The sequence below is a fragment of the Haliotis rufescens genome, unplaced genomic scaffold (genome assembly GCF_023055435.1).
Source record: "Haliotis rufescens isolate VD_foot unplaced genomic scaffold, xgHalRufe1.0.p SCAF_2, whole genome shotgun sequence".
In the NCBI taxonomy this organism is placed as follows: domain Eukaryota; kingdom Metazoa; phylum Mollusca; class Gastropoda; order Lepetellida; family Haliotidae; genus Haliotis; species Haliotis rufescens.
This window is the reverse complement of record NW_025963890.1, coordinates 62,008,747-62,023,050: the sequence shown is the minus strand read 5'-3', so window position 1 is coordinate 62,023,050 and position 14,304 is coordinate 62,008,747. Positions and strand designations below refer to the sequence as shown.

General features: G+C 39.6%; 1 protein-coding gene across 25 annotated transcripts in view; it reads right to left on the bottom strand.

Moving 5' to 3' along the window:
* LOC124142441 (tyrosine-protein phosphatase Lar-like) overlaps positions 1-14,304 on the bottom strand; it is a 483,544-nt gene that overhangs the window by 84,431 nt on the left and 384,809 nt on the right. For all 25 annotated transcript variants that reach the window (XM_046510959.2, XM_046510976.2, XM_046510967.2 and 22 more), the window contains one exon: positions 408-677. In XM_046510959.2, coding sequence (XP_046366915.1) covers positions 408-677 — 270 coding nt within the window. The remainder of the gene's footprint in view (positions 1-407; positions 678-14,304) is intronic.

The window sequence follows — 14,304 nt, the reverse complement described above, 5'->3', positions numbered from 1 at the left end:
ACACAAGATTCTCCATTCCAGCGTTTGTCTATATCAAAGTTAATGAGTGTCAGCACAGGCTTGATGCGAGGCCATTTACCGACGTATATATCTGCTATTTACATGCATCAGGGTCGTCTACCATGACACACTGTATTAGAGGGTAATGCAGTTAGTGGGGTGTTTACACACTTGGTAAATATGTGGATAACACTGTGAAATAATGGCACTGTTTTTATTACAATTAAAATCAATGAAATAAAAGATGATTTTTAGAAGGATTTAAGAAGGATTTTAACGATTTTTTCATTCTTAATAATTTGTAATGCGCTTTGCATATTTTCTTCATATATTGCAATGCCTACACAAGTGTCACCAGATTATTATCAAGTGCTGAAGCTTCAACAACAGACAACACACAGTCTCACCTTCCACAACCACTTGTGCCATGGCCTCGATGTTCCCGAGGTCAGACGATGCAATGCAGGTGTAGTTCTTGGACTTGCGGACATCCTTCAGTTGCAAGATGTTCCTACCGATTGGCAGGTCGTCTTCATCTGTGAGCTCTCGTGCACCTTCCCGCCATTTTACAAACGGCATGGGTGAGCCCACAGCGACACAGGTGAGGTTGACGTCTGACCCTGGCATCACCTTGATGTCTTCGGGAGGTATTGAAAAGTGAGGTGGAACACGGCGAACTGAAAAATCAAACATAAAATTATTAAAACTGTCACATACAAGTAGATGGAAAATATAAACATTAAAGTTTTGAAAATCAAACCGTAAATGAATAACTGAAAGTTCAAATATCCTAAAAAATATACATTATGAAATATAAAATCATAGGAAAAGAACATGTGGTCAAAATACAGTCAAATATAGATACGTAACTCCCAAAATCATTTGTGAGTGCCAGGTGGCCTCCTCACAAAGCTGTCTTACCTAAGACAAATTCGGCGCCTTACAGCTAACGTTACGACTGCCATAAGAGCTATTCTTAAATCTGTCTCATATTTTACGGGGTCTAACATTTTACAACCTCCTTTTCGTTTGGCTTAATAACACACCTGAAATAATTTGTAAACAAATAGGATGATAGCCTTAGAAATAGATCCTGATTTTATTTAACACAGAATAAGGGGACTTGTGCATGTCTAAAATTTAAACAAATCTCAAAAAAAAAGCTTGCGAGTTGAAAATCATGGATGCCTATTTCATCCTGGAAACTGAAACTCACGCAAGAGAAACAAAAATAGAAGTTTGTAAATATCCCAGATGCATGTTTGTTTCATAGACTAACATATTGTCTATGAAATCTTTTATTACACAAAACATTTCTCTCCTCTAAAATTAAAACAAATAATTTTCCCGAAATAATTCTCTTAATGCTGATTGTTAAGCTCCTATGGACTCACTGTTAGGCAAAAGTCACAACAGGTAAAGACAAGGTTTCAGCAGTGTTTTCTGTAATCTGTTGTCATGGTTTGAAAGTGCACATGGATTTTGTGTCAGAAAAGATACAGTAGACCTATACTGTCAAATCTTCAACATGCCATCTTTCGGCTGCCATTGTACCTGTCGTAAGCTCCAAGGACAGGTCAAACCCTGTCTTAGTATTTCTTAAGAAAACTTTAAAAAAAATTGTGCTAAGTCAGCTTTGCAAATAGACTCAGCTAAGTTGTTTTTTGTTATGACACCTTTACGCAAATCTTAGCGCTATGACAGCTTTGTGAATAGGCCACCTGTACATATTTCTCGACAGATCCATCAAGTAGGGGTCTATTAAAGCTAAACAACAGAACTTTGATAATGTGGGGCCACAGTGCAGCACGCTCAGTTACCATTGAACATGTTTATGGTAACCGAACGGGCACACTCAATTAGTTTACGACAAATGTGATCATATTGCAGTGAATGACATCAACCAATAATACAAGTGCATCATTACAATAGTGTATATTTCAATCAACACCTGCCTGATAGGTGAGGTGAGGTGAAATTGGGTTTAACGTTGCGTCCAAGATAATTGCACTTATATAGCGATGTGTGTCTGTGTCTGTTTGTACTAGTCAAGACTGATGCCGATTTATAGTGCTAGCTCACTGAGATACCATTCCGCAGTTTCACATGAATACCCCACTCAGACACAGTATACTGACTCCGAGCCAGCCAGTCTTGTTTTAGCCCCTTTTTGCAGAGCGCCAGACAGGGTAACAACAAGTACCATCTTTTAATGTCTTTTGGTATGACGCGGCCGGGGATCGAACCCCGGACCTTCCGCTCTCAGGGCGGACGCTCTACCACAAGACCACGGAGGCGGTCACCTGCCTGATATCTAAATCACAAATTTTACACACAAATTTGAAAGTAAAGTAGTGACTACATACATTTAGCAGCCATTCAAGGTGAGTATGGACGTTCATCATTCAACACAATGCCATTATGAAAAACAACTATTGTTCACATGCCAAGACTTAAGTGTGAGTCACTGGAGTCCTGTACTACTGCCAGTATAGAGGAAAGTCAGGTCGGGTCGGGTCGGGTCGGGTCGGGTCGGGTCGGGTCGGGGAGGTTTGTAACAAGCATTATCGATACAGCCTCATATTTTCATTCAACATGTTAGTAAGTGACAGAATGAGTTCTCCAGTGCAGTTAGCAATATCAGAGCACCATCTCAGACATACTATTTGAAGGGCCCTACAAAGATGGTAGTACAGGAATTTCGATGAGAGAGGCAACACAGAGGAAAAATATCAGCCATATCGCCACGAGAACTAATTTCAGATTTAGTTGAGCTCAAACAAAATACCTCTTAAGACCAGCATAGGTTGCCCACTTGAATCCCAATGGGGTGAAGCCATACAAGTCAATGAGTGAGTGAGTACTGTTTCATGCCATCTTAGCAATATTCCAGCAACACCACAGCAGGCAACACAAGAAATGGGCCTCAAACACATTGTGTATTCCCAATATGGGGAATCAAACCTAAGTTCTTCAGGATGATGAGTGAACGGTCTACCCCACTAGCCCATGAAACTCTAAGCCACAGATGACCATTCATAGACTGGGTACCAGTCATGCTCTGCCTTCATTGTGTTCACCCAATACCCAATACGCCCTAAGTCTTCACCAACCCTATGAGGCTTGCCATAAAAGGCAACAAGTCTTCCCCTTTGACATACAGACAACCATGACATTACAGACACCCATTCATATACTGGGGACCAGCCTTATCTGCCTTCATTGTGATCACCCAATACTCCCTGATGAACCAGAGACTGTTTTAACCCTTCAACCCATGTGACGCTGACTTCAGTATACAAAATTAATGATGATAGAAAGATTTAACCACAAGGCTTCTCTTTTGACATACAGACAACCATGACATTACAGACACCCATTCATAGACTGGGGACCAGCCTTATCTGCCTTCATTGTGATCACCCAATACTCCCTGATGAACCAGAGACTGTTTTTAGCCTTCAACCCATGCGATGCCCTCATGACTTCAGCAAACACTGTACTACATCTGTCATGTACAGCATGCTGTTTGACCTACATAAGCTAGTAAATGGAATTCAGGATGCAATTATGTTATTAGGCTTATCACTCAGTCTAATGTGTAACTATTTACAAAGGTCGCCATATCAGTCTAACATGATGTAACCAAAACTCTTATAATCATTCAATTTGTACACATAATATTCAGGAAAAATATGAAATCAAAACAATTAGATATTAAAATTAACCATTACAAAAAAACAGTTTTCTGCAATTCACAATTCAAGTTCAAACACGTTCAATGTTTAATTTCTTCCTAACGACTGTTGTCAAATTCATTTTGTGATTATCTTCCTCAAATACCAATAACACCTAACTTTAATCCTATTTTCCCGACAACTGCAGCTGATCAGGAGTTCTGCAGCTCAACATGTCCAAGCTGAACCAAACTGCAATAAATCACTCAATTTGCCCCAGACTTTCGGTAGATAAGGACAGATACGGACTATATGGTGCATTTACCATCAGCGAATTTCAAAAGCATTTCTGTAGTCCTTATCAAGTCATTGTTGATGGAAGTGCACCAACTGGCCCCCAGGGGACTATCCCTTGTCAAGGATCTTCTCCATGTGTTGAAGGGCTTCTGACCAGATCTACCATCAGAGTTTTGCCTAAGCTGTCACCCTTGTGGCTACTAAACATCACCTGGACAGACTTATCGGTAGACATTCTTGTAGGAAAGTGTCATCACAGTTCTCTGACTTCTATTCAGTCAGCTAACAGTGCAAGCGATCAAGGAGATGGCCTCGTTGACCATACCAATGTGTCGACTTACTTCATATTTAACACATTTAGGAGACTCAAAATTTGGTAAAAAATTAAACCAATGAGGATTAGTTATGGAACTCACGGAATGGGTTCATGATGTGTAAAGGTTAGCTTCTTTTCTCAAAATGCTAAAGGGGAAGGCGCCCTTACAAAAGAATTTCAGCCACAGTAAAGCGTGCCTTATTTTGGATAAAAAATATGTTATGAATGAATTATTTTACATCTAGATATGTTAAGACATACCTCGGTTGGACAACAAACACATCCCAATTACTATCTCACAACATCTGTGCACACAGGATATCCTATACACATCCAGATGTCAACTTAACACTTTCTGATATATCAATTAATAGGCAGCAGGTTAGACTCCCCCTACTTGATCCCCCCTCATCACTTCTACCTGCTGCTACCCCCAACCCCATTTAGTCACCACTACCTGCTGCTACTCGGGCATATTCCAGTCTTGATGTAGATAACAATCAAACCCTACATCGCCATTTCTAAAACCAGCTTTCACCAAAGATTCCCAAAGATAATGCCCTTAGCTATCCAGTTCTACTTCAAAGAGGGAAGGAACTATTTAGTGCCATTAGATTTGCACATTAACTTATCACATTTCACAAGGAGGGACCTTAATGATAAAAAGATACAGCAGACTGGTAGCAATGGAACTATAGTACAGACCTGTTGATAGAAATACTTGGAAAAACAGTAGGGGTCTTTGTGCTTACCAAACTTGATAAATAAGACAGGTTTCAAGGGGGAACTGTGCAATTGATGTGTTTGAAATCAAAGTTCTAAATGGATATAAAACATCATTTAAAAAAATAATAATCAGGTATGAAGATAAGTCTTTGTATAAAATAACATTAAACATTATCTCTATAATGACTAAAATTTTCTGACTGGGGCCGTCCTACAAAGTGATCATAATTATTGTACGCACACTCAGGTCAAATCCAGATTTATGACGTCTGTACTGAAAGACAAAGTCGACTAAACCCAACTGATCTTTTGGCATAATTTCCAAAATAGCTTCTCTTGGGCTATTACAAGCCAGGGTTAACAGCCTGAGTAGTGTGGTACCTGGCTATAGGCTAGTCGTCCAGGGCTAGTAGGCTAGTGCTGACAGCGATGTCCAGCTTGGCTTTGACACTGATTTACAACAGTCAAAGAAGGATATAGTCTGTATAATTTCATAAGTGCAGATTGTAGTGTAGAACATGGCGTTGCATGGATTTACACTGGTCATAGTATGAAGAAGTGTGGAAATTCACAAGTCTGGATCGCAATGTAGGTTTAACATAGTTTTAGCACGAGGAACAGTCTATGCAGGTTTCAATGCATAGGTCGGCTTAGCATAGATTTACAACAGCCATAGCATGAGGAAGTTTGTGGATTTGGTCTCCGCTTTCTTCACACAAGAAACAGTGGTACCTACACATGCAGCTACAAATGTGTAAAAATAGAGAGATGAGTATTGCTGACTGCTGCATAAATAATCTTTCAGACGTGTGTTGTACTCGCTGTGATATACGGGGATGTTTGACTGATTGGGTTCAACAATGGTTTTGCCAGTATTTCAGTAAAACATGGTAGTCAGACTTATACATGTTCTTGTTTAACACTGCACCCGGCAATATTCCAGCCAAATACTTGAATCTGAACCAGACAATCAGGTGATTGATATTGTGAACAACGCTCTATGCTGTCAAGGTACTGGTGTTTTCACAGAAAATCTAAAAGAATTTGTATGATGTTGAGGACACAAGTATTATGATTTGTTTGTTGTTTAACGCTGCACTCAGACATATTCCAGCTATATGATGGGGGTCTGTAAATAATCAAGAATGGACAGGACAATCCAGTGACTGAAGTCATGAACATAGATCCTCGCAATTGGGATACGATGACATGCATCACCAACCAAGTCAGCGAGCATGACCACCGATCCCGTTAGTCGCCTCTTACAACAAGCATAGTCACCTCTTACGACAAGTATAGTCGCCTCTTACGACAAGCATAGTCGCCTCTTACAATAAGCATAGTCGCCTTTTCAAGCATGATCCTTGAGCATGGGTTGTTGAAGACCTATTCATCCTGAATCTACAAGGATTATGACCAGGGTGAGCTGCACAGAGGAATCAAAGCAAGGATCCTACTTTTCACTGGTATAAGTAATGACAAGACTGGGTATAAAAACTCTTTTAAAAATCATTTCATTAATCTGCTGGATGAATACAGTTATCTGTCATATCAAACTCCACTCCTCAGAATATCAAGATTGATGGTACTTGAAATTTGGAACTAACCCCCCCCCCAAAAAAAAATAAAATCAACTTGACTTTATTTGTTCCATACATCCAGGTCACAGCTGCCAGTAAAGATCTTCTTCGTCGGACTAGTAACCTTCCCCAGTATTGTAACTGTAGGATAATGGCAGCATATACAAACCTATGACATAAGATACAACCATGAGATCCAGCCACTACACAAATTACTAGAAATCTCATGGGTGATTTGAGAGAAAGCCAGAAATGATTAAGTGTGGCTCATTACCTTCTTGCTTATATCACCGCTGATTCACACAGCAGAGCTGGGTACTTTAACTTCCAGGGCTGTTGCTTATGTATTATTCCAACTTTACTCAGAGGTAGTTGTTGGCCCAAGATAAAACATGTTGCAAATCAAAATTAAAAAACATTTTGACAGGTACTTGCGAAGTTAATTTTGCTTCAAGTGATGACTGAGCTGTGTGAGATACATGAGGAGATGTACTAAAAAACCCCTAACCCCCTTCCCATCCAACCCTCTCTACACACACTTACGCATCCAACCCTCACGACATGTACACCTAACCAAGCTCTCACCCATTAACCAAGAACCAAAACAGGCCAAACTACTGCATCTTGTTGAAAATATTTGATAAAACATCAATAAACCACACTTTTTAACATTATATGTAAAACATGTGTGCACCAAATATAGTGCTTCACACTGAAATTAATCTTGACATGTCCTTGAAATGCGGATTTTATTTTTGATCACCTAGAATGTACAGAAAACAGCCAGTGTTTAGAAACATAAAAGTTAAAAGAGGAGATCTACCGAGCACATGTGGACTTTTAATGTCATATCGTGAAAACTTAACCCTAATCATTTTCCTTGTGAATAAATTCTGTTTTAATCGCTGATATATCGGCAGTCATTTCGAGCAGTTAACATATGGGTGACATGATCCCAGACTTTTGAAGTTCCTCCTCTGTCTAAAATTAATCAGCTGGTTAACTACAACACCGACCTGATGACCAAGACACTGCCGATATGTCAGCAAGAAAAGGGACTACATTCACCGAATACTGATGCCATTTGTGACCAGGGAGACGTCAGCATCTTGCTCTAAACCAATGAATATTCCTTCAGTCTGAGACCAAGGCTTCTCTCAAGACAGGAGATTAGCCCAGTCTCTTGGCTGGGGGAGACAAGGGGATCAGTGGTGTGGGGCAGGGAGGGGGAGGGGAGGAGGCGATGTTAGTCACAGTCTCCCATGGTGACCCACCAGTTCTGGACATCAGGTCACTGTCCTATTGCCATGGCTTGGGGTGATGGGACATTGTCAAAACATGTGAGTCAGGGTCAACGGATTAGTGTACAGCAAAAAGCCTATGAAAATGAAAGTTTTACGTGAATTCGCCATGAAATACTGGTTTCATAAAACAATAAATGGTAAAAGTTGAAAAAACAAGTAACCAATAATAGATGTATTCTTTGGTCCACAAGGTGCCGTATACTGCATTATCATATTAATGATAGTTTGTTCACGATATCAACAATCAAGCTACCTTTCAAATCAATGGAATGCCAAGGATTGCTAATGGCTCAACCTACTGAGGACATAAATGTCTTTTGCTTAATTTACAGGTCGGCCAAAAATATAAATTGTAAATTCAGAAGAAGAAAAAAACCAACAAAAATTACAAGGTATATTTTTTATACCATAAACAGAAAAGATGGCTTTAACAGTAACAAAGACAACAAGTATTTGTCACAGAGTGACGAAATATCCCCCGCCTGTACACCATAGTACCAAATATGAAGACAATCCAGCGATTAGTTCTTGAGATATTGTGGCAACACCGTTTTCCAACTCCAAAAACAGATTTGCCTGCTGTGACCTTGAAAATGGGGTCAAGGTCACCAAATCTGACAGGTGTATGCGGTGTCTGTATATACACTATAGTTCCAAATATGAAGACAATCCAGCGATTAGTTCTTGAGATATCGCGGCAACACCGTTTTCTAACTCCAAAAGCAGATTTGCCTGCTGTGACCTTGACAATGGGGTCAAGGTCACCAAAACCGACTGGTGTCTGCGGTGTCTGTATATACACCATAGTTCCAAATATGAAGACAATCCAGTGTTTAGTTCTTGAGATATCGCGGCAACACCGTTTTCCAACTCCAAAAGCAGATTTGCCTGCTGTGACCTTGAAAATGGGATCAAGGTCACCAAAACCGACTGGTGTCTGCGGAGTCTGTATATACACCATAGTTCCAAATATGAAGACAATCCAGTGTTTAGTTCTTGAGATATCGCGGCAACACCGTTTTCCAACTCTAAAAGCAGATTTGTCTGCTGTGACCTTGAAAATGGGATCAAGGTCACCAAAACCGACTGGTGTCTGCGGAGTCTGTATATACACCATAGTTCCAAATATGAAGACAATCCAGTGTTTAGTTCTTGAGATATCGCGGCAACACTGTTTTCCAACTCTAAAAGCAGATTTGTCTGCTGTGACCTTGAAAATGGGATCAAGGTCACCAAAACCGACTGGTGTCTGCGGAGTCTGTATATACACCATAGTTCCAAATATGAAGACAATCCAGTGTTTAGTTCTTGAGATATCGCGGCAACAAACAGGTGGGACGTACGGACGGACGTACGTACGGACGGTCGTGAATACTATATCCCCCGCTTCGCGCTTTCGCGCCGCGGGGGATAATGAAAGGCTGCAGTCAGATGTTATACTGTTTTTATCGCCTGCCGATCAAAATCAAACTTTAAGATGATATAAAAAAAAATCACAACAATGCATTTTTGTTGTTTTATTTTTCACAACCAACAACCAAATATTTCCTGATCAAAATTTTAAAAACATTTTTAAAATAAAAAGTCTGGCCTTTAGTACACAATATGAGTGAGTGAGTATGGTTACACACCGCTTTTAGCAATATTCCAGCAATATCACGGCGGGGGACACCAGAAATGGGCTTCACACATTGTACCCATGTCGGGAATCGAACCCGGGTCTTCGGCGTGACGAGCGAACGCTTCAACCACAAGGCTACCCGACCACCCCCTACACAATATGAACAATATTATGTCTTTAACCTTTGGACACAGTGTTCATTCTCTATAATCACTGTCTTAATTCCGGGAAGTACATCAATGCAAATATATATGTAAACTTGAATACATGTTTGTATCAATTATACATGTGCCTCATCTCATGTTGGCGCTGATGGCCTCTGAATCATATGGTTATCCAGAATAACACTGGAACGAGTTTGGAATCTGTCACAAAGTACTCTCTAATTTCTGAGTGCATTTGAATGTTATTGTGATAAGAGAATTTCATATAATGTTTTTTCTTGTAAATCACTCAGACCAATCTCTTGGCAAAATGAGCATATTTTCCAAACTATTCCTCACTGTTTCAGTTGCGTAACATTAAATATATGATGCTCAAACATATTCCTGTAAACTAGCACAACCTTACCCCCTCATTTACTGGCAACAGTCATGTGTATAATGAACACGGCAAAACAAACCGATCTTAGATAATATCTGAGAAAAGAACCAATCATTGATGACCAATCAAAATAAAAGAAAATTGGATACCATTAAATCCCAGTATTTAATTGCCTCCAGCATTCTACCATTTTACAGCAAGAGTCACTAGTTGCTGCCACTACCTTAACAGAATAATCTCTCATTAACTATCATTGGTCACAACGGAGGCAATATCCTTGATAATCTAAAATTAGCAATATCTCCCCCACTCCCACCCCAATTATTAAAGATAAATAAATAGCAATCCCCACCAGCATGACTGACTACCCTGGTATATAATACCGTTTACATTAAAAAAAATTCACACAAAACACCTAAATATCTGAAAACTTTCCCATCACAAGTTAGGACAAGTGAAAATATTAACTATTAATAGGTTGCAGCAAGGTCAATAACAACTATAAATTACTGGAGTAGTATTAATTTTTATTGTAATATACTTTCACTTAATCATATTGGCAGAATTTGTTTCAAAATATGGCAATGACTGGCATCCATGTTGCTATTACCACTGAGAGAGGCCCTTTTAGAAACATTCAAGGAAAGATGAATCTTCCACTTACAAAAGATGAAGAGCTATCGCTTGCAATTCCACGACCCTGAGTTGAGGTAGTCTGGATCCCATCCAACATCAGACCTAATCAAAACATCAGGTGTGAAGCACACACAATATAATTGTTCCCCCAGCTAAGAAAATCTTGGAAATAACAAGCCTTACAGACATTCCACACATCTCAAATTTTCACCTTTGCCAAACAGGAACTGTTTCTTAAAGTGAGCTAGTGATGAACACCAAACACAGGCTTGGTAGCAACTTTGAACTTCTACTATTTTCTCAATTAAAGTGAGCAGAAATAAATAAATAGGAGACAGCATGAACATGGCTGAAGCCAACCTGCTTCCAAAGCAAGTGAACACTGTGTGTTTTTATATAAGATGTAGCAAATATTTACCTAATGATCTCATGCAAGCCCCAAGTTACTGCACAAGGAACACAAACTGAGAGATTTACAGAAGCAGAAATATGAGCTGGCATTAAGACCTGCCCTATGCCTACTGCTTGAGCAAAATGCCAAGCTTCCAGGACTTCTCCGAATTTCCTGATTTATATTTTTTTCAAAGGCGTTGGATAAAACACAGCTTGAACAAAAAATGGAAGGGAAGAGATCGATTTTCTTAATTTGGTGTGGTGTGGTGTGGTGTGGTGTGGTGTGGCGTGGCGGTGTGTGGCGTGGCGTGGCATGGCGTGGCGTGGCGTGGCGTGGTGTGGCTGATCGGGGTGGGGTCAATGACAGACATAGAGATGAATAATTTTAAACTGTAGTTTCAAATTCATGTGTTTAGAGCAATCCGAATCCTTCTAGAATTCGTTCAATATCAAGAGACATTCCAGCAATATTTGTGTGGGATGACTATGTCCAGTTCAATACCGGCTTACATGGTAACTCATTTGTAAGGAGACTTGGACTGAGACCATCTAACCCAGTGCATAAATGATAACATTCTATAACAATTGGACTAATCTCCAGACAGGATCCCCCACCCCCAAGTCTTACAAGATGTCAATTAGATACTGTCATGGTCACTGATGAAAATAACTGTATCCAGAATACCAGTCTGGATACATATTTTGGTTGCTGGACTGCAAAAAATGTGTTTGTCTTGGAAAGTTTTTACTAGTCACGTCCAGGATTCTTAAGTTCACAAAACACCTTCTACTGCTTCAATAATTCATCCATTGGTTCAATCTGTCTAGAATCCTCCTGAAAGTGTAATTGATTTCACCGAAGACACGTCAATCTTTTCACCTAAATTCTGAATATCTACTGTAATGTTGAAAGCTGATGTGTTAAAAAATCCAACTTTTTACTCAAAGTGTTCTTACTCTTCTAGTCTGACTCAGAACATATAATTGAAGGCTTTTCTTCAAGATCAAAACAAAACACTTTTATTGGTTCCGATGTGAAATGCAAGCCTTCCGTTGACATCCCTACATACCGATTGGATGTGAGTGGTAGAGTGAGTGTAACAGCTTTGAGTGAGTGAGTGAGTGAGTGAGTATAGATTTATGCCCCTTTTAGCCAACGTGGGTACAATATGTGAAGCCCATTTCTGGTGTCACCTGCCATGATATTGCTGGAAAATTGGTAAAAGTGCCGTCAAACCATACTCACATTACCCTGCATAAAAAGAATGGTTACAGTTCTAGAAGAATCATTTTGACATTGGTTCCACATGGACGCAAATGTGATTATCATCGTTCAAGGTCGTAGACAAGTTCCTCAGTGCGAACCAGTTGGTTTTTGTCAAGATATCCTCAACTCACTGGCTCATTGCAATAACAGGAAACTGACGCAAGAAGAGGAGACGGACGGAAATAGGACCTATTGATGCTATAACTTGATTCTTAAGAACCAAAAACATTGTCAGAGAAAAAGATATGGTCAACTATTAAATCACGAGTCCTAAAGGTGATCAAAATCATGAACTATGTTTGAAATATTAGTCAAATTCCTTTATGAAGAATACAATATTATCTTATCAAACTAGAAATTTTGTAAGGATTTGAATGTACCAGTATACTCAGAATACATACCATATTCGACGTAATAAGCGCCCCGCTCTAATAAGCACCCACGGCGTTATTTGCTAATATATTGGCTAGTGAACAATCCCAGTTAGCACCAGTTAGCAAGACTTCTTTTTTCGTGTATATTACGCACTCGTTTGTTATATGCACCCTTAATTATGGGCAACTCAATTCTCGAAAATATATCTATCGTGTATAATACACACAGATTCTTCTTTTATATCATTTCAGGCTGTCAGCACAAACCACAAAATTTACAATCTTTCAACCTCGTTTTTAATCTCACCAAAATATATTCTAATAAGAGCCCCCTATTTCTAATTTTGAGAGCGCCCTGGGCGCTTATTACGTCGAATACGGTATGTCATATGACAGATAAAAGTAGCTCAGTGTTTATGGGAGGTCTTATTCCATCATGGTCTAGATTTTACGCTGTTCAGGTCAGATACTTTCCCTTGATTAAGCCCAGCCTCCTTTGCCAGCAGATGGAGCTTAGCTAGACACAGCACCCAGGACACCCATGCTGCCAAACATGTCTATGACTTACGAAGACAATGAGAAGTCACCTTCACAAGGGCATAGTAAGTTTTTGGAGAATTACACAGGTTTCTTAATGCGTCCTGTGTCAAAGGGAAAGAGTAATACTCATAACTTTTCTTCACAAAAAATTATGTTTCTTTCAGCACCTGCCTGAACAAGGCAACACACAATCATTACATGTGGTTCATCTAGTACCTTGGTTTGTGAGTGAGTGAGTGAGTAGTTTAAGCATTTTCCCTGGAATATCACTTCGGCAGACACCAAGAGTTTACTTAAGAACATAGAGTAATCATGTGGGGATTTAAACCTAGATCCTGACATGAGTGAACACCTTAACTACTTGGCCACTTCCATAAACATGTCAACTCATCACTGCATCTACTCCTACTTCTACCTCCTTATGTGAACTATGACTGCAACTGTATCTACAACTATCTCTGCAACTACTACAACTTCTGCAACCTCTGACACCTATCATCCACAGCAACTACCACAACAATCTCCCACACCTGTTTTGCTTCCCTAAAACTGTGGCAATAGATATGAAAACCACATTGAGGATCTGATTTGAGAATCATCTGCAAGGGTTTTACCATAGGATGTAGCTCATTCTAAATGGTACTATTAACTCCAATTCATAGTTAAAATGTATCCTCTTTTATTCAATAAAACATATTTGATCAAAAGGCCAAGAACATGGTCCTAGTCACACAAGATATCAGGTGAAGTACTCCAAATAATGTCCAACATTCTCTTCAGGCTCAACACGGTCTAAGGCCAAAAGACAGTCCAAGGCATTCAAACCCCAATTATGTGTCCAAAAACTTCAATTTTAGAAAGTATATCAACCTAGCAGTCGATTACACAAGGACGTGGTCTCACTTTGACACAAGTCTCTGAGGACAATATCTAGACATAGACTGAAAATGTGTTGACGCCGACCATGGAGCCTAGCACCCCTTTAAAAGGTTTTTATACCCAATGTTTGAAACTCCTGTGTCAACAGACA